This window comes from Danio rerio, chromosome 15 (assembly GCF_052040795.2).
Source record: "Danio rerio strain M-AB ecotype USA chromosome 15, GRCz13ab, whole genome shotgun sequence".
Classification (NCBI taxonomy): domain Eukaryota; kingdom Metazoa; phylum Chordata; class Actinopteri; order Cypriniformes; family Danionidae; genus Danio; species Danio rerio.
The window spans coordinates 14,777,501-14,797,546 of record NC_141035.1 but is presented as its reverse complement, the minus strand read 5'-3'; the positions used below and the strand labels follow the sequence as shown (position 1 = coordinate 14,797,546).

The 20,046-nt window shown below is 35.2% G+C and overlaps 2 protein-coding genes across 6 annotated transcripts in view; one reads left to right on the top strand and one right to left on the bottom strand.

Annotated features, from left to right (window-relative positions):
* scn4ba (sodium channel, voltage-gated, type IV, beta a) overlaps window positions 1–9,021 on the top strand; it is a 38,359-nt gene extending 29,338 nt beyond the window's left edge. The window contains exons 5-6 of one of the 2 annotated variants that reach the window (XM_087283162.1): window positions 3,843–5,748; window positions 6,859–9,021. In XM_087283162.1, coding sequence (XP_087139288.1) covers window positions 3,843–3,936 — 94 coding nt within the window. In that variant the 3' untranslated portion in view covers window positions 3,937–5,748; window positions 6,859–9,021. 2 annotated transcript variants of the gene reach the window in all.
* Window positions 9,022–13,472: 4,451 nt separating this feature from the next.
* The window catches only part of tmprss4a (transmembrane serine protease 4a), a 31,047-nt gene continuing 24,473 nt past the window's right edge, over window positions 13,473–20,046 (bottom strand). For all 4 annotated transcript variants that reach the window (XM_087283335.1, XM_087283334.1, NM_001077738.1 and 1 more), the window contains 5 exon segments: window positions 17,968–18,137; window positions 16,537–16,632; window positions 16,293–16,438; window positions 14,788–14,937; window positions 13,473–14,627 (listed from right to left, as the gene is read on the bottom strand). In XM_087283335.1, coding sequence (XP_087139461.1) covers window positions 14,616–14,627; window positions 14,788–14,937; window positions 16,293–16,438; window positions 16,537–16,632; window positions 17,968–18,137 — 574 coding nt within the window. In that variant the 3' untranslated portion in view covers window positions 13,473–14,615.

Below are 20,046 nucleotides of genomic sequence, written 5' to 3'. Positions count from 1 at the left end.
ACGTAGTAAGTGACCTCATCATCATCCCTGTCAGCGTGCTGAACATTGCGGTTTAGCGGGTCCCCTCAGGTTCTGGCAAAGATCTTCAGCTGCACTACAGCCTACCTGAGTATTGTTGCTAACCATGTCCATCCCTGTGTGACCACAGTGTACCAATCTTCTAATGGATACTTCCAGCAGGATAACCATGCCATAAAGCGTGAATCATTATCAAGTGAGAATCAATCAGATCTCAATTAAATACAGCACCTTTGCGATGTGGTGGAACGGGAGACTTGCATCATAGATGTGCAGTCGACAAATCTGCAGCAACTGTGTGATGTTATCATTTCAATATGGACTAAGATCTCAGAGGAATATGTCAAGTACCTTGTTGAATCTATGCCACAAAGGATTAAGGCAGAAGGGGGTCCAACTCTGTATTTGTAAGGTGTACCTAATAAAGTGAGTAAGTGTGTGTATGCATGTGACAGACAGACAGAAAGACAGCCAGGGAAAGGACAGACAGACATACAGAGCCACAAAAGCCTCTGGTGGTAAGAGGCAGAGAATTATGCATACAATTTTCCAAGATATTTTTAGGAAATTTAGAAGTCCCAAACAAAGGACATATCCGGGGGAAAAGGTTGTGTAGTCACATTAAGTTAATAAACTGGGTTAGCCTCAATCAGGACAAGTTTATCTTTTCCGTATGTCTTTTCATATGGGGAGCACATGGAGGACAAAGTCAGTCAGACAGACTGACAGACAGATGGAAAACAGACTACCGACATTAGACAGACAGGTGACAGACAGACGCATGGATGGAAGACAGACTACGGGTAGAAAACAGACAACTGATAGATGACAAAAACAGACAACTGATAGATGACAAAAACAAACAGACAACAGACAGACAGTTGGATTACAGACAGACTACATAAAGAAAAGAAAAGGACAAAATAAGGACAAATTGATGACATACAAAAGACATGAGAAACAGACAGACAAATTAAAAACCGAAAGATGACAAACAAAACTGGAGAAATACATATAGACATGCAGACAGATAGATCTGAATCCAAAAATATGCAGAGTCATCCTCAGTTCTGGTCAGCGGAGTCACCCTCAGTTGAGAGTGGCATGTGTGCTGCACACTAACAGAAGCGACTCACTAGGGTGCATGTTTGGTGACTTTGACATTGTGCCTGTTAAAAACCCATGTGAGACCAGAGCAAATGTCAATAAATATCATTCTGTCATTTTGAGTAAATGTCAATAAAAGAGCTTTTTGGCTAACAGGACTCGGTCCTCTGAGCACAACAATTCCATATATCCTTTGCCTTTTTCATCAAAACTTAAGTTATCCACTTGTTAAGTCGCGACGTATCGGTGACACATGGAACAGTATTTCCAGGTCCAAGCCGCTACTCATTTGAATTAAGAAAATATTAGTTTATGACCTTTTTTTTTTTTTTTTTTTTTTGTCAAATGACACATTTAAGTGAATTTTTTTATAAAACCATGGTGTACAATTTATAAAAATTAATCACTTTCTGACAATTGGATTTTAGGCATTGATATTGCTATTAAGATTTTCGAAAGTACTAGAGCGCTTTGTAAGCGTATATTTTCAATATTTGTAGAGTCTTTTCCTTTGAAGCACAGCTCACACATTCACTTTCAAACCAATCTGCATGATTTTGTAGGTTCCTATTGAAAATGGCTGGATTTTAGTAGTTTTAGTTTCAGAGAAATGTACCCTTGTTTATGTCAGGAGGCAATGTTATTTAAAATGTCACATGGGGCAACCCCAAGGGAAAAAGTAGTAGGATGATATTTAGTTTTTCTGCAACAAACTTTGCAATAAATACAATTTCAAAAAATTAATTTAAAAGCTTTTTTGGGGGGGGAAAGAATTCATAATTTTAGGTTTATTAGAATTATTCAACATAACACGGGCCATGCAGTAGGTAGTGATTTTGCCTCACAGCAAGAAGGTCGCTGGTTCGAGCCTCTGTGCTGAGAATGTATGTTCTTTCTGCGTTCGCGTGGGTTTACTCCAGGTGCTCCTGTTTCCCCCAGAGTCCAAAGACATGCGGTACAGGTGAATTGGGTAAGCTAAAATTGTCCATAGTGTATGTGTGTAAATGAATGTGTGTGGATGTTTCCCAGAGATGGGTTGCGGCTGAAAGGGCATCCGCTGCATAAAAACATGCTGGATAAGTTGGCGGTTCATTCCGCTGTGACGACCCCGGATTAATAAAGGAACTAAGCCGAAAAGAAAATAAATGAATGAATGAATGAACACATACTAATCAAATGACAAGCATAGATAAATACAAATTATCAAAGATGCAAATTATAAAAACAGCGCTTCTCTGATTTTCTTAGAGGTCGTACAGTGTTCAGACACAGAACTTGAATAATTAAATATATGTGTAAGTCTCTTCGTTGGTGTGCTCCCCCAAAATATCTCTGTGTTGTGTGTATGTATGATAGGATAAATGAGGAGGACACATTTGTCATTTTCGCTAGAGAAATGGCACTGCAACAACTTTCCCACAAGAAAAAACTCAAGTACATCACTATGGAATCAGATAAGTCTCAAAAGAAATTCACGCAAAAGACACGATGTACACATGCGTAGCCAAATTCACGTGCATAAAAGCAAATTCACGTGCGTAAAATATTTATTTATATTCACAAAAAAATTTCACGTGCTCAAAATAAAAATACATTTTCATAAAATACGTTTCACAAATGCAAAACACCATTTGCAAATGTATGAGAGTGTACAAAAAGTTTTGAATGTTTAAAACTTGCGAGTTCATCCTGAATGAGAATGTGCAAATCCTCTTTCACGTACGACTCCCCCTGGATACGTGTGTGTGTATTATTGAGACTTTCCTGCTCGACTTTCCTACTCGTACCTTTCAGCCAATCAGATGAGAGCTGTATTCAATAAAACCAACTCTGCGCTTCTTTTGCGCAGACTGTTCCTCTCCAGCATGGCGAACGGAGAAAGCAGCAGTCGCACTTTTTAAAAATTTATTTATTTATTTGACTATATCCTCACTCTTCTTATCCATTATTTTGCCACTGCTCCGCTCTTCTTATTTATTGTCTTGCAGCCCCATGAGCAGAATGTATCCTGCAGGGTAATAATAAGTATCATTCCGGCCACGTCAGCATTGCACTGCCATTGTGGTCCAGTGGTTAGCACGTTGGGTTACCATGCTCAGAACCGTTTACGATCCTCACCTGAGTTTATATCTTTTTTTTTTTTTTCATTTTTATTGTTAGGACTTATAAAACTGTAAGGTTGTTGAACATTTGAAGTTCTAAAGCAGCTGTTTTCTTGAAAAAGATGTGATAGTGTCATTAGAAACTGAATGAAACTGAAAAAAAAAAAATAAAGATCCTCACCCGAGTAAATATCATTTTTTTCAGCCAGAATGATGCTTAGCTCAAGAGCACGCAAGAGAGGCCTCAGTCATATCTGCACAATCTGCCACCGATGGCTGAACTCGTTTCTCCGTAACATTTTAGTTGTGACACAAAAATACACATTCTGATTTAGGGGGCCAGAGGGGGAGGCAAGCTTGTTGACCACCACTGAGTAATAAATCAATTTTTGATAAAGACATGTACATTTAAATATTCATGTCTAAAAACTTACTTGAGAATCACATTACATTTGTAGAGTCATTAAATTTAACGTTTTTTTGAAGGTTGTACATCTTTCAAAACCAAGCAATTTTTTTAAACTTAGCACATGTTAGAATACTGTTCCTTGACTGTTTACTGTTCTTTGACTTTTAATTGTCATTGATTGTACTGTTTCCCCATCTTTCCTATAGTAAAGAGTGCCTTGTGAGCTCTTCAGGGAACGACAACACAGAAAATGGCCTCCCAGGATCCAAAGCAGACAGCAAACCAACACCAAAGGCATGAGAGGAGCATGTATGTGTACATATATGAGCATATGTATACATGCATTCACAATTATAACAGATTGAAGGAAAGTCATAACAACGGACAGTTTTATTCTCTTTATCTCAAAAGGAAAACAAATGCTACATATAAATATGTGAAAATATATATGAACTATATTTTAGATTGTGCTTGAAAAATATAACATGCTGCTGGCTGGATCGCACTCCCTTCAGTAAACTGGAAAAAATGGAAGAAAAATGATAATCTTAATGGTTCGGTGTGCTTGCATTCTGCTCTCTCTTGTCAGCGAGACACAGCACACACACACTGCCTTCTACACAAACTGCCATATCCTTTCAATGCTAGACAGCACAAGTCCCACAAAACAAAAGGTTTGCGATAAACTTCTCCAGTGCAACTTTAACACATCTTCACACTGCATTCCAAATGACCCTTGGTGGAAGTCAGTAACAAAACAGACTTTACGAAAATAAAGAATTTACACATAAAACCATGGGTGCCTCTAAAAATTGGAAAATGTTTACCACTGATTCAAGCAGCTAACTGAGTCTATTAACCAGTCCCACTAATTTTACAAGTGATTTTAAGGTCATAAAGAGCAGGATGTAAGCGCACCCGAAGGCCAGAAACACACTCTACGCAACAACACCCCCCTGTGGAAATGCTGAGAATGCAACACAAAAATAGAGGTTGCGTAGAGTATTTTTCATGCATATGGGTATTTTGTAAAGGATCTGAAAGAACTTTTTTTTCACAGAGATGTAGATAAAGGGTGTATTTCCAGGATCCAGCTGAGCATGGTTTATTATATTTATTTCATTTACTGCTTTAGATAAAACACAGGTGCCTGTAAACGCTTCAAGCTCCACATGCTTCCCGGGAGCCTTCAAATGCTATATAAATTAATTAATGCTCACATTAAAAAAGGCAAAAAAGACAAAAAAAAAAATATAAATATATATAACGACAATCCCCAGAAAACCAACTCCCTGTAGAAAATGAATGATTTTTTTTTCTGATGCTGCTTTCAACAAAAATAACCAATAACTTTCCAAATGCATGTGAACGATTTTATACAGTACATCTAGTGTACTATGTATCCATTTCTCTGAATCGTGTTCTCCTGTCTTTCCTCACGTGATCTAAACATGATTGCTCTTGACATACAATGTCACCCATGCTATGTACGCATCCGATATAGCGGCATGATGAGCCATCATAGTTCAGCTTATGCTATCATAAACACTCCACATTGCCACCATTACTGCTAATTGCTATTTGAAGGCCATTTCGGCTTTTGTACTAGCGAGCTAGCAACTTCTGTCTGCTAAACTACACCAGTCCTCACAGATGCTATGCTAAGACTATTGTTTTCATATCAAAAGACTTTTGTCACACAATATAATGAATTATAATACCTAACATGCCTCATAGGCTCTATACAGTTAACACGTGAGTAGCATTAGCAAGAACCTTGCATAAATTGGATTAGCTCAATGCTAGTTTAAGAAAACACAAAAAATGTTAGACGTTCTGGAGACATATAGCAAATTCTGCTGATCAAAACTAGCCAACTTTTCAAATGTTTAACAGTTCTCTAAAGAAGTAGTTCACCCCAAAAATAAAAACTAGCCCAGAGTTTACTCACCCTTACGCCATCCTATATGACTTTTTTTTTCTGTCAGACAAACACAGAGTGGTTTCAAATGTTGTCCTTGCTCTTCTGCCAGAAGTCAGTGATTGGAGTTTATAACTTAACATTTTAATAATTTTATTACAAACGCGTCAATCTGCTTCAAAAAAACCCAGGTTACTACGGAACCCCGGAAGGGACGTAGTGGGGGAGAAAAAAAATGGGTGGGTGAAAAAAAAATAATGGATGAAAGAAAAAAATGGGTGGGAGGAAAATATATATTTCTAAGTTTTTTGCGTTCCCTCGCAAAGATGTTTTGCGTTCCCTCGCAAAGATGTTTTGCGTTATCTCGCAAAGATGTTTTGCGTTCCCTCGCAAAGATGTTTTGCGTTCCCTCGCAAAACTGTTTCTCCACAAACACTTCCTGTTCACTTCATTCACGTAAACCCTCCCGTTTTTGCCGAAATTCTCCCATATTTTACCATTCTATCCCACTTTCTTTACATTACTGTGCGCTGATTGTCGCCTTTCACTTTGCAACCTCTGAACCGTCTGTATGCGCCATTTAAAGGGACACTTCTGTTATCAAACAAGTGCGCAGCAAATGAATCTCATGTTTTGTTTAGTTTGATAACAGAGGTGTCTCTGTAAGAATGCACAGATCTATAATGAAAGCAGTCCATTACTTTAGAAACTGTTTGTGCTCATTTAAGAGAAAATAAGCTGTTTAAAATAAAACATGCAGGACGGAGATGTTTCATATTATTCAGTGTATTTGTCTGTTTAAACATACACCCGCTCCTCTGTAAATGGCGTGTATACACGCTGATCTGGGATCAGTTTATTGTACGAAGCGCGTCTGTCAGTCAGCTCTTATACTTGCATTCACTGGTTCATAGGTAGCATACGCACAGTAATGTAAAGAAAGTGGGATAGAATGGTAAAATACGGGAGAATTTCGGCAAAAACGGGAGGGTTTACGTGAGTGCAGTGAACAGGAAGTGTTTGTGGAGAAACAGTTTTGCGAGAGAACGCAAAACATCTTTGCGAGGGAACGCAAAACATCTTTGCGAGGGAACGCAAAACATCTTTGCGAGATAACGCAAAACACCTTTGCGAGATAACGCAAAACATCTTTGCGAGGGAACGCAAAACTTTGCGAGAGAACGCAAAAAACTTAGAAATATATATTTTCCTCCCACCCATTTTTTTTCTTTCACCCATGATTTTTTTTTCACCCACCCATTTTTTTTCTCCCCCACTACGTCCCTTCCGGGGTTCCGTAGGTTACAAATGGGTTTTTTTTATAGAAGATTTTTGCACTTCAAAATAAAAGCCACTATCAAATGCCATTATAAAGCATGGAAAAGCCACTACTCTGACCATGTTCATATACACAGAGGATGGCTTGAGAGTGAGTAAATAATAGGGTAATTTTAATTTGGCTTAATTGTTGAACTATATCTTTAAGATTCAAGTGCCAAAACAGATCTGCTAGTGGAACAGTGGATGATTTACCGTGGCTTCCATCTTGTTTGCTTGTCCTCCTCTTTCCTTTTCTCTCCAAAACCCCATAAATGCACAGCACTTGTTTGTATTCAATACTGATTTAATTGTACTGACAAAATCATAACATGCGATGAATGTCACTTTGCGAATACGCTGCAAAAATGCAATGAAACCCTCACTAGTCTTCCGCCATAACCCAAAGATGAATGTACGCAGTTGGTTGTAGTTATGGCAGAGATCAGAGGGGTTGTTTCTGGGCACTTTATTCATAAAAGATGTACGTAACAGTGTTTTGAATGCTCAATGTATATGTAGAGAATGATGTAGAGTTTAATTGCGGTATATTTGAATATGTTGTCGAATAGCTGCAGTACTGATATTAAGAACAGCGGAATATTTGAATGGCTATATCTATACTATGTGCACATATTAGCAGTCTTCCAAATCACTTGACTATCTTTTAGAAATCAGGGGCTTTGGCAATCTCAACAACTTGGGATGCTTTCGACAGGGCGGTATGAAATCCTAGCTGGTTTTCATTTAATTGAATTTGCTTTGCATCCATAAATTTGTATAAAAATCTGCTGTGATTTGGAGGGTTTGGTGCCGCTCTGTCTGTCAGATGCACTGTACAGTTTGTGGATAACGTTGAGTCTCCTAAATGTCGTTGAGTGTTCAAATGTCCACTTTGATTCATTTATGGCAGGATTTTTTTTTTACATGTTATGCTTCTTACTGCTTGTTGCCTTTTGTCATTTACAAATAGTGTATTTGTGGATCACATTAACAAGGAGATTACGTAGATCAGCAATACTGTAAAAAAAAAAAAAGAAAGAAAGGAAAAAAAAAAAACCTAAAGAGTGCCTAGGCTCTCAGAAATGGACTGTTGTGCATGCAAATGGGCAACTTGAGCTTTTATTAGAGCTTATTTTTTTATTATTTAGCTATTATGATAATCTGCTTAATTTTTGCTACTTTGTATATGTGTTTTTTCATAACTGTTTTGCATATAATCAAATCAATTGCTTATCAACTTTTACAGTGTGGTGGTTCTCAACTGGTTTTGCTCTACATTATGGCTTAAAGCTTACAATACTTAAGAATCCAACAGAAGGAACTTCCATTGAATCAAAGTCTACAACAAAGACAAAATGAAATAGTATTTCCATGAACTGCTAATATTAGTGTTTTCTTTTTATCCCAACTTTGCATTATTACATGACTATATAGAAAATATGCTGTATACATCCTTTATTATTTTGGCAGCCAGATGAGAAACACTTGAACCAGCTCTTAGGCCCTGTTTTCACAGTATTAAGATGTGTAAGAGGTGTAAATGGAGTTAAATGCCTGTCCACTTTCGATTACTTTCAATTAATAGACTCTTTCAATCAGACTGCTTTTGAGGTAGGGTTTGTGTTATGGAAAAATTAAATGTTAATTTACGAGTTCTTGCACTAACTTGATAAAAAAAAATAACTGAATATCATTTAAGTGATGTGGACATAATAATTAAAAATAAATGTCTAAAATACTTTTTTTTAGTCCAACAATGTCAGCTATATGTTAGCTATTCTTTCACAATATACTGTAATAATAACAGACAAAAACAGGACCCTTTTCACAAGACTGTTATAGCGCATTTAATGGTCATCATAATCTTAAATCCTTGAAAGTTTTTAATAATTGGATTTTTTTTTAATGTATGAACATGCATTTATGAATGTATTATATCATCTCTTTCTAAATTAGCCAAAAAACAAATTACCGCTTATCACGGTGTTTCTCATACATCATCTAGGGGCTGAGAGTAAATTTGATGTTATTCTCTTCTCTGGCTGTCATTATCAGTCTCACACTATTGTTTTTCTTTTTCTAAAAGTATTGATAACACCATCATTCTTTTATTATTTCAGCAAAAAATAAATAAATAAATTGTTGTACTCTCCCATTCATTGTGCTCTAAGTTTACCCTACTATGATGACTTCCGCTACTGAGAAACCCAGAAATGTAAAAAGGGTCTATAATACTATAAACATCAATATATATTTATATATAATACTTTTATTGTTTCTGCCACTACATAAAGTTAATTCTGACATTTAATCTTAAAATTCTTACTTTTTGTTCTCATAATTGTATATACGGTATCACATTTGCTAATCATTAAGACAAAATTGAAAGACACATGTAATTGTGAGGGGCAAAATAGGAGAAATAAAAATTGGAAATTATAGTTTTTTACTCAATTTTTTTTAAAAATTGTGAGGTACAATGTATAATTCTGAGGTGAGAAAGAATTTGAAATGTTATTCCAATTCCAAGCCTACAGTGTGACAGTTCATCATTTGCAAAAAAAAAAAAAAAAAAAAAACAAACAAAAAAAACTGCAATATAAAAACTCAAAACCCTAACTTCTTTCCTCTCAGAATTGGTTTCATATTATGCAAGACTCAGAACAAACAAAAATTATTTTTTTGTACTTATTTATTTATTTTATTCACTAGCGAAAATAGTTCCATAGTAAATTGTAAAAGCCTGCAAACACCTGAACTTTGACCAACCCTCATCTGAAAAATTGTCAAAAGTGGACAACAGAGACTTAGGCGATTTAAACCATCTACAATTGTTAATGCTTATAGCTATTTGGTCTATTTTATTTTTGGCATAGAATTGCAGTCATACTTTTTGTCATCAAATGCTCAAAACCCACCTCGATAACGCCTTTTGTAAACAGGGCCCAAGATGTGCGCTCTTGTTCCGGTTGCTTATGTCTGCTGCAATATTTGTCTCAGCTCCATCATATCTGGGCTCTGTTGGTAAAGTCTGAACCCGAGCCACCGCTGAAACCTTCCTGCAGAACTGCAGTGTTTCAGTGCAAACCGCAGTGAACCTGGGCTGCCAACTCTCACGCAATTGTCAGTATTCTCACGCCAAAAATTACCTCACGCATGCTCACCTCCCTTCTTCACTTTTCCCCCGCTTATGATCGACAAACCGCACAACCTACCACCTCCCTCCCCCCGGTTTTCACTTAGGCTACTTGACTCTTGCATTTTCAAGCACGCTGCTTGATCTTGGTAGAAAGGTAAAACATGAGATTCTGGATATGACACGTGCTTTAAATGCACACGTTTTGTTACAGAGATAATTTGTTGGATGTTCAAATCCACTTGCACTCTTTTCAAATTCTTGTACTTTTATTCGTTTAAGAGTTTGGCTCTGTCATTTTGTAAACGTAGACTTACAAAGTAATGGATTTATATATATTTAAAACAAACACAGGATTTCACTGCCCGTGTGACTCACTCTCACTGCCAAGCCAAGAGAGTGTGCGGACTGATAAACATGAGCTCCAACACATTCCAGACGCTCTGTCTCCCTCTAGCGGATTTAAACACTTGTGACAGTTTGAAAGGAATTGAGTATTCCAAGCACACTGGATGAGTTTGAAATGGCATATTAGTAAACTTATCTGGTTATACTATTAATGTTATTGTTTTTGTTATTATTTATAAGTCTATCCCACAGGAAATAAATATGTCATGTTGGGTGCATTGCAACGTGGATTTCTGTGCAGTGTTTTAACCTGGAGTAAAAAAAAAAAAAAAAAACTCAGAGTTCAGAACGCACCCCTCCCACCAGTGCCGATATACAGCCCTATCACACTGCTACGAGTGTGATATTGCGTTTATACAACAGTTCAACGACATAATCATGTATATAAAAAAGAAACCCAAACACAGAGTCTAAAAGCCCATTTGTATGAGAAACTACTTTCTTCTAGCATTGATTTGCATCTTTTTTTTTAAACAATGCTTGAACAGTAACAGAAAGGCCTAAATACTTTTTAGAATTACATAAAAAACTGAAATAATCAAATTGCATACATTCACAATCTTTCTATCCTCGTGAATAATAGAACATATATAAATAAATAAAATACCAAAAATTTACAAAAAAAAAGATGCAAAAAAACTTTAGCAGGAAAGTTCTCAAAACATGAAACCAAAATCATCTAATTATAAATATAAATATCTTGGTTTTTGGATTTTTATCTCTCCTAATGTCTTCAAATATATTTAAAAAAATCTTCTTTACACCACTAGCCTTGGAGGAATTAAAAAAATATATATTTTATGAATACAGAATTTTAATAATAACATCAAATTAATCATTATATATCTTTTTAATCTTAAGTATTAGGCCTAACTTAATAATTTCCCATGAGAAGACAAGTCTTATAGATATTTTCTGTTGTATCCAGCATTGATTCACATCTACAGCTGATGTCAGAACAGCAGAAGCCGTTGCTACTTCACCGACGTCACTTTAGAGCTATAATTGTGAATGATTCTTTAGCGTAATATTTAAAGTGATAATAAAACAGGTGATTTTGCTCACATAAGATTATAAAGCCGAATGGCATGAAATCCCACTGAACTGAACTAAATTGAACTTTAACTCTGAAAACTGAACTGACTTGGTTTTAATTTACTATATTCTTTTATGTTAAGCTGCTTTGACACAATCTACATTGTAAAAGAGAAATTTTCCTGTTGTAATCAGGATATCGCAATAATTAACCCCCGAAAAAGCTAAAGCAACACAAACACTACCAGATTACTGTTGTGTTTGAAATAAGGAAAAATGTTAAACATCTACAAGCATTTCTTATTTCTTTCTTTTTACTGAACCAGTCTGCAGTAACGAAAACAAGAGATTCATTAGAAACAAACAGATGGCCAACCAAAAAGTATCTCAGGGTTATATAAAGAGTGGCCAACAAAGTATATATAAGCAAAATATAAAATATACTTCTATATACCATCTCACACTCAATACACTACAATTACGATGGTATAAATACAGCACTACAACATACAAAAGAGATAAACTTATAATGTCACTTACCAGTTTTATTATGATTTGTTCAGCTGTAGTTTAAAATTGTGCCAAGTTTTTTTTTCTCCTCTAAGAGCTTATTATGCGATCTCAGTCGCCATCGTGTGGATGGTGCTGTATCTCCGAAATATTTAAAATAGGCACTATCCTAATAAGTAAACTTTATAGTTGCAATGTAAACTACATTTTTGCAAGAAAAAAAAAAAGCCTCAAAGGTGCATTGTTGTTCAACAGCTGCAATATTTGTCAAAATGTAGTGAGTTTATCGATCTGCTGCCACTCTGCGGAGTAATACAGAAGGTTTAGAAGGCTGTACTAGTTCTGATATTGCAGAATATTGCACAGCTATCAGCCAATCAGATTCAAAAACCAGACAGAACTGTTGTATAAATAATGTACTCGTTTAAATGTAATAAATTGTTAATTGAAATATTTAGTGAGAAATTTTGCATTTGGTAAATGATTTTTTTTGTGTTTATTTTTTGTCTTTTTTTTTTTTTGTAGGCCTATGTATAATTTTAGATAATCATATATGTTTTCCTGTTTATAGCTAGTATAATTTTCATCATTCATTGTGATCTAATTTTTTCTAATCAGCTATTGCTTTCTTACTTTATTATTATTATCAAAAATTATCTTTTATTTTTAAATTTCAGTTTAATTTTATATTAAGTTTTATAATATCTTGTTATCTTATTTTTTTCCCCAAAACATTAGCTTTAATACTACTACTATAAATTAAAATTAATAACAGCTATAGATCAATTTAGAGATCAATTTCTAGTTCTCATTTTAGTACTTTTAGCAGTCCAACTTCTTATTTCAGTAATTTGCCACTATTGGGGCATCTAGGAGTTTTTCCATCATATAGGCCTAATTAATAGTATACCAGAATGCCAACCCAAACCCACCCAATGTATACAGAAAAAAAAAAAAAAAAAGGTTTTAAAAATCTATATTTCACGAAAGTGCACGAACATTCTTTGTGCACTAAATAGACTAGACAAATTTAGGTGATTTATATTTACACCAAAACAACAGCCTAAAAAAATACAACTTTCAAACACAAGCCCTGCTGTGCCACACCAGTGAACCCAGGAGAACGTTTTCATCTTTAACCCCCTTTCTCTACGTTTATAATAAAAGTATGGCTAAATAATAGGCAAAAAGATCAGAATGAATAGAATAGTTTTGTGCTTATTGGCTCTGACTGAGCACTTTAAACGCTTTCAGACACACTTCATGTATACTCAGAAAAAAAAAAGACATTAAAACATGTATGTACAGTCTTTAAATTCCCTTTGTATCAACATCTGTCATATTCCAGTCTCATAACTATGCACCTCAGTAGATTTCTTTGGATTGTAAAGAATAAACTAATAAACTAATGAATATATCACTATGCGAAATAAAGATTTGCATATAAAAATATTGACGTCATGGTGTATTTTTTTGCTTGTGTTGTGGAGTTATTGATGAAATGGGTTAACAACATTTTACTTTATTAAAACAGACATGGCATACACAAGTATGTACATTATTTACAAAGCAACATATTTAACAATGTGTCAATTCAGTTAAAACTGGTGATGTATGACACTAAACGAATGTCAACCAAGCCCCATTCATATCCAAAATCCAAAACCAACAGTCATAAGTTAACAAGTTAAATGACGCGTTTGTGTAGCCTACAGTTTAAATAAGCTTTAAATATCAAAAGCCAAATGACGTAAAACTCTAAATGCCAAACTGGAAATGGAAAAGTGTGACATCCATGTCGCATTCATCCTGTAATGTTGGCCTGTGCACACAAGAGTTGGCTTCTGTAATAAGTCCATAACTTGTCATTCCATTTATAATATCACACAGAAGAATTCAAGATTACAACGACATGGCACTCAGATAAAAGTCGTTAGGACAGTAAAAGTACAAACGTTCTTAAAAAAAAAAACAATAATAAAAAAAAAACAAGTACCAGCACCCTCTTGTGGCTGTAGTTTCAACGTGCATTAGACGTCGCTCATTAAAGGTAACAGTACCTCAAAAACACAACATTATTTTCACCCTCCTGCTGAAAATACAGGAATGTCCAAGCTGCTCTTTGCTATACAATGAAAGGAAAATAAAATATATCTACAAAAATAAAGCTTCATTATTGTCAGTGGTTCCATGAAATGCCTTTAAACTTGCGTGGAATCCCTCCATCCAACAAAAGGCTCTTTACAGTGAAAATAAAGTTCTTCATAGGAAACTGAGAACTATTTAGTGAATGACTTTGGGGAAGCAAAAATGGCTTCATTTTTAAGAGCGTGCTTTCCATCAGCTTTCATTGGATGCAGAAGAGCAGAGCAAACATTCTTCAAAACATATCTTTTTAGGTATCATAGAAGACAAAAACTGTACTGTTACTTAGAACTGTTAGTACTGTTACTTTAAGATTGCATTGCTGTGTTCCCAAATAAAGTGGTAGTTCACATGTTTTTATTATGTACATATATGTGCAAAATCTTTTTATGGCACCTTGAAGACCCTGAGCATGAGGACCAAAAACTCTTCCAGCGACTCCTCAACAAAATTCCTGAAGTATGTCTTAAATATTCTTTCCTCTCAGTTGTTCCCATCACAAACTCACTTATATGTCTGAAACGACAAACAACCATTCATTTCAGTAAAGATTTCATAAAAAATAATTCAGAATATGACTTTGACATAGTATTTATTTTAGTGATTAGTGATAGAACTTTTAAAAATACTACTTTACAGTGTGGTTATCACTATGTTGTGTTCCGAGTGCTCGTACCTGCATTACTGAATGTGCCCAGTCAAGCATCTGGTCCACATTGGTGTAAACACCAGGAAAACCTGGTCTGGCACAACCTACACCCCAGCTGACTACTCCAACCAGCACCCAGCGGTCAGCCAAATGCACCAGTGGACCACCGCTATCACCCTATCAGAGGAACAAATACAAACGATTATTTCAATAACACCATCACACTATCTGTGAGAGTGCATAGGATGTTTTGTAAAGTTTTTGATGTGTCTGTTGAGATTAATCTATAAGATCCACACAATTTACAGCTGAATACCGCAAAATACAATCAATGGTAGATGAAATACAAATGATGTACTTAAGAAACATATGGACTCCTATAGATTAAGTAGGGCTAGGTATCAATATTATTAGTGTCAAGTTCAAAAGTACTGGTTTCTGGTGATTCACTCTGATTGCATTTATAAATCACTTTGAATCTTCTGTTTACAACTCAGTCAAGTCAATAGCTTTTACAATCATTCGCTGTCGCTGTGGGCACTCTGTGTGGATCATTTATTTAAGTCAGTAAGATTTGCTCTGATCAGATAATTTGAAAAATAGTTTATGGGGTGGGATCAAAATGTGTGATGCAAATCTGCTAGTGGAGTGATAATGCGTCGGTTTCTCATTATTATTCATAGCTTAGACTTCTTATCCTAGTGAAAAAACCCTGCTTCATAATTACTCATGAAAGCACATGCTTTGCAAAGGCAAGGCAGACCTGCCAAGCTTTGGACCCAATGACTGGGTAAGACCGCGCCAGCACACGATAAGCCGTTCATGAAGGGTTGTATGTGTTTGATTCCATGATCCGCAGGGTTTAATGCAAAGCTTTCACTGCAATACTGTCAAGGCCGATACAGCAAAGCTGCTTGTGTGTAGCAAGTATTTTGTCATGCAACCTGTACAAGAATTGGAGAATGGTGGACTTCGTTTTTTATCAGTTGAGTTTGTTACTATTCAGACACATCACCTATATCCATGCTGCTGTTCACCTATTTTTTAAATTCTCCAGATTACTTGCAGGGCAAATGGTTGGAATAGACAGGGAAAGAGACCTGCTACACTGCTATCCACTGTGCCTGCATTCAGACCCTGGGATTCTGGAGGAGAGATGTCCTCCTCATTTATAGTGATTACATGATTATCTTTATAATGATTTAACAAACTGTGGTTATGTATACATGAAATTACGAAAATCAAATGTAGCCGGGCATTAAATTACTGTTTATTTCTTTGCATTTAATTTCGTAAACTATACAAATCATGCATCTCCTCAAGGTTTGTGTGTCATTTTGTGAGCCACAGTTTTTCACTTCTCTGACAACAGTTGACAACAGTTTTTCACTTCTCTCTTTTTCCCCTGCTCTCCATGGCCACGCTCATTATAAAGCATTTTTTGAAAAAAGTCTGAGGTAGACTTGAACTGAAGGAGGGTGGATTCATTACCCTTTAGCTAACAGAACTAAAATTCGGAAAACACACAGTACCTGGCAAGCATCCACTCCTCCAGCCATAACACCAGCGCAGATCATCCTGGAAGTGATGGATGAGCCGTAAACTGTTGGACTGGAGCACTGGGCACTGTCTATAACCTGAATCTGAGCCTTCTGCAACATTGAAGACAAGCTTCCTCCTGAAAAAAAAACCCCACACAGTTAATGCCATAGATGCAGAGAGACATATGATGGGAAGTGAATATGAATCAACCCAGAAAGGAAACTAAGGAGTCACCTTTTTCTGCCATATGACCCCAGCCGGTCACAACTAAACCGTCTCCTCCTTTCAGACCGAGGTTTTGAGGAGGTAAACACACTGGTCTACGTGATTCTGAAGGTGATGAAAATAATAAAATTAATAACATTTCATATGTAAAAAGAAAATTGTTTTAAGTCATTTATGTGCTTAACATAGAAGCATATTTGAACTTTGTATAATATTTAAATTCTTAAAAATTCTCTATATTAAATGTTTTATTACATTTATTACGTTTTAATAACTTATCTATAATAACTGATTTATTTTGTCTTTGCCATGATGATGGTAAATAATATTTGACCAGATATTTTTCAAGACACTTCTGTACAGCTTAAAGTGACATTTAAAGGTTTAACTAGGTTAATTAGGTAACTAGCCAGGTTGGGGTAATTAGGAAAGTTATTGTATAACAATGGCTTGTTCAGTAGACTATCGGGGAAAATAGCTTAAAGGGGCTAATTTCTCCTTGGTCTGTTAAACATCAATTGAGAAATATTAAAAAAAGAAAAAAAAAATCAATGGGGGGCTTATAATTCGGACTTCAACTGTATATATACATAGTATCGGTCAAACGTTTGTGGTCAGTAGGATTTTAAAATATTTTAAAATAAGCTTATCCTGCTCACCAAAGCTGCATTTGTTTTAATTCCAAAAAAAAAAAAAAAAAAAAACAGTACAAATTGTATTATTTTATTGCACTTTATTGCACTTTTTATTGCATGTTGTCTCCAACTGTATATAATTTTACACTGAGCATATAATAAAGCATAAGCTTTACTTTATGTGTATGATATTTATTTGTAACCACAATTATACACACCCAATAAAACTGTAATATAACAATAATAATAATAATAAGAATAATAAGAATAATAAGAATAATAATAATAATAATACTTTCATATTCAGTGTAATAATTATTGCACCTTAATTAAGATTCATCATTAATGTAATGTTCAATGTTATATATCACACATAATCTTTTAGTATACAGTATAATTAAGCAGCTAATTGATTACAAAATTAATAATAAAAATAACATTAATCCATAAACAAAATAAAAAAGCTATATGCTGTATATATTGTTTACTATAATTAAAGGTCCCAGGAAGTACTTTAAAATATGCATTTTTATTCGATGTTTGATGTAATCTCAACGGAAAGAAAGTATGGGACAGAGTAGCCCCTCCCCTTTTTAAAAAACAGCCAATAGTGTTTTATCACAGCTATGCCAAATTTGGTTCATTTAGGTGGAAGTGACAAGCTTCACATGTTTATATCAGTTTATCTTCTAAATGCAAATGTTGTTACTGTTTTGGAGTGCACTAGCTAATAGATCTTCTAAAAACAAACAATACTAATAGGAGCTAAAAAGGTTGTGTGCGTGTGTTTGTGTGTGTGTTGTACCTGACACAGTGATTGGAGACTGAAGTTTGATCATAGTAATGTCAAAGTCACTTTCTGCTGGTTTGTAATTGCTGTTAACGATGATTTCTTTCACATATGAAGATGGAGTAGAACTCAGATACGTAATTCCTGAGACGACGGTCCACCGGCTCAGAGCTTTCCTGCCATCCCTAAACAACACACAACAATGTGACCTTCTTAATGCATTCCCTTTTTCAGAGCACACCCTGGATTAGTTCTATTTACAAAGCATCGTTAGGTAAACCATGAACCATTCACAATCATGCTTTTTATTTGTCTGCATGTTGAATGACGTGCAGCACTGTTTGTAAACCAGGTGAACTTGACTGGTATTCATGAACCATTTTTTGGAAGTGAATGATAAAAAACATGCTTGTCTACATGACACATCTTTTCTTACACTGTAAAAAATAGTAATAAAAGTTGATAACCTGGACTTTTGGCTTTAAAAACATATTTACATAATTGAACACACGCAACATAGTTTGGTGTCATAACTGTGTATATAGGTTGACTCTGCAAAATTAACATATTTAGATTTTGTCAGTAAAAATGCAGTTATCATTTTAGGTACTTTTGGATTACTTTTAATTTAAAAGCAATCCAAAAGTATTCTGATTAAATTACTTAAGATCTAATCTACAATTACTGCCTCAATATTTAAAAATATGACATTAAAAATTGCATTAATCGTGAATCTTTCTAAAGAAACACTGTCCAACAACAAAACCAGCATGTAAAGCTACAGCGGAAGTTTGCATCTCTCCCGTCTAAAAATCTTCACACAATAAATCCGACCTCAATTTTTCATGTGCGTTCAGGATTCACAAAGTCTGAATGAAAAATATTGGTGCTAAAGGGGAAGACTGATTAAAATAATGACAGTAAACAAATCATGTGCCAAAACGTCTGTGTTTTGTATGTCCTATAAAAGGTAAAAATATAAAGTAATTATTTAACGGGTGATGACCCTCTGAATTATATTATTTACAAGATTAACACACCAAAATAAAAATAAAAAATAAAAATGCTAGTGTGCAGTGCATACTTCATTAGTAAACAAATCACGCATCTAGATGTAAACTCTTTGCTGCATCAAAATAAGACTGAAAAATGGTCATAAACCTGCATAGGCCTGTTGTGCAAATCGAGATGAATGAACTCTGGGTTCTGGTTAGGACCAGGTTAACCCCCAGGGGTCAAAGACCGCGAATACGAATTTTGAAGCGTCTTCTCCTCAAACAGCAGAAAAGAACTTAAACTACACTTTTAGTTTTGATGGTACAGATACAATCAATACATCAATCGAATCTGTTAAGTGTCTAGTTTTATTGTGTGCACTCACAATGACACCAAACGTGTGTGCTTTTGCAAAATAAGGCAAGTAAACAGTGTAGGCAATCTGTCTTTTTGCTCTCTGTGAACTGTTTTTAGAAACACGTCAGTAAAATGCACTGAAACTCTATGATTACAAAACACACAGACATGAGACATATCTATAGAAAGCTTGAAGTGGCTACTTTAACATGCAGTGAGTGCATGTTGAAAACAAATCATGTTTGATAAAATAATAAGTATGAAACTAACGCTATGTCTAGTTTCTTAGTCTGAGCTCAGAGTTAATGTTACCGCTCACAAAGCTTTGATATTACAATCGCCTGCAAGAGACGCATGCATGCTGCTTAGGTATTATAGCCCAGCTTGTGCTGTTTACAGTGTTATCACACTTTAGCCATTCATATGTTTTTAAGATACTGACAACAACACAAATGTCAGTGCATGTCAAAACTTCTCTATGGCCTTCAGACCCCTGGGGGTTAAGTTCTTTCAAAACACTTGATATAAACATTCCCTGTAAACTCTGGGTCAGTTCGATTGATTTTTCACCAAAACGTCTGAAATGTAGCTGTCTATAGAGGTTGAGTGCAAACGAAGACATGAGAAGGTGTACTTAAAAACTGAACTTTCATTTTTGGGTGAACTAATCCTTAAATACTAGGGGCCAATCTTGGGTTTTAGGTAACATGTATAAGAGTAGGTAACGACTTTGTTGCCATG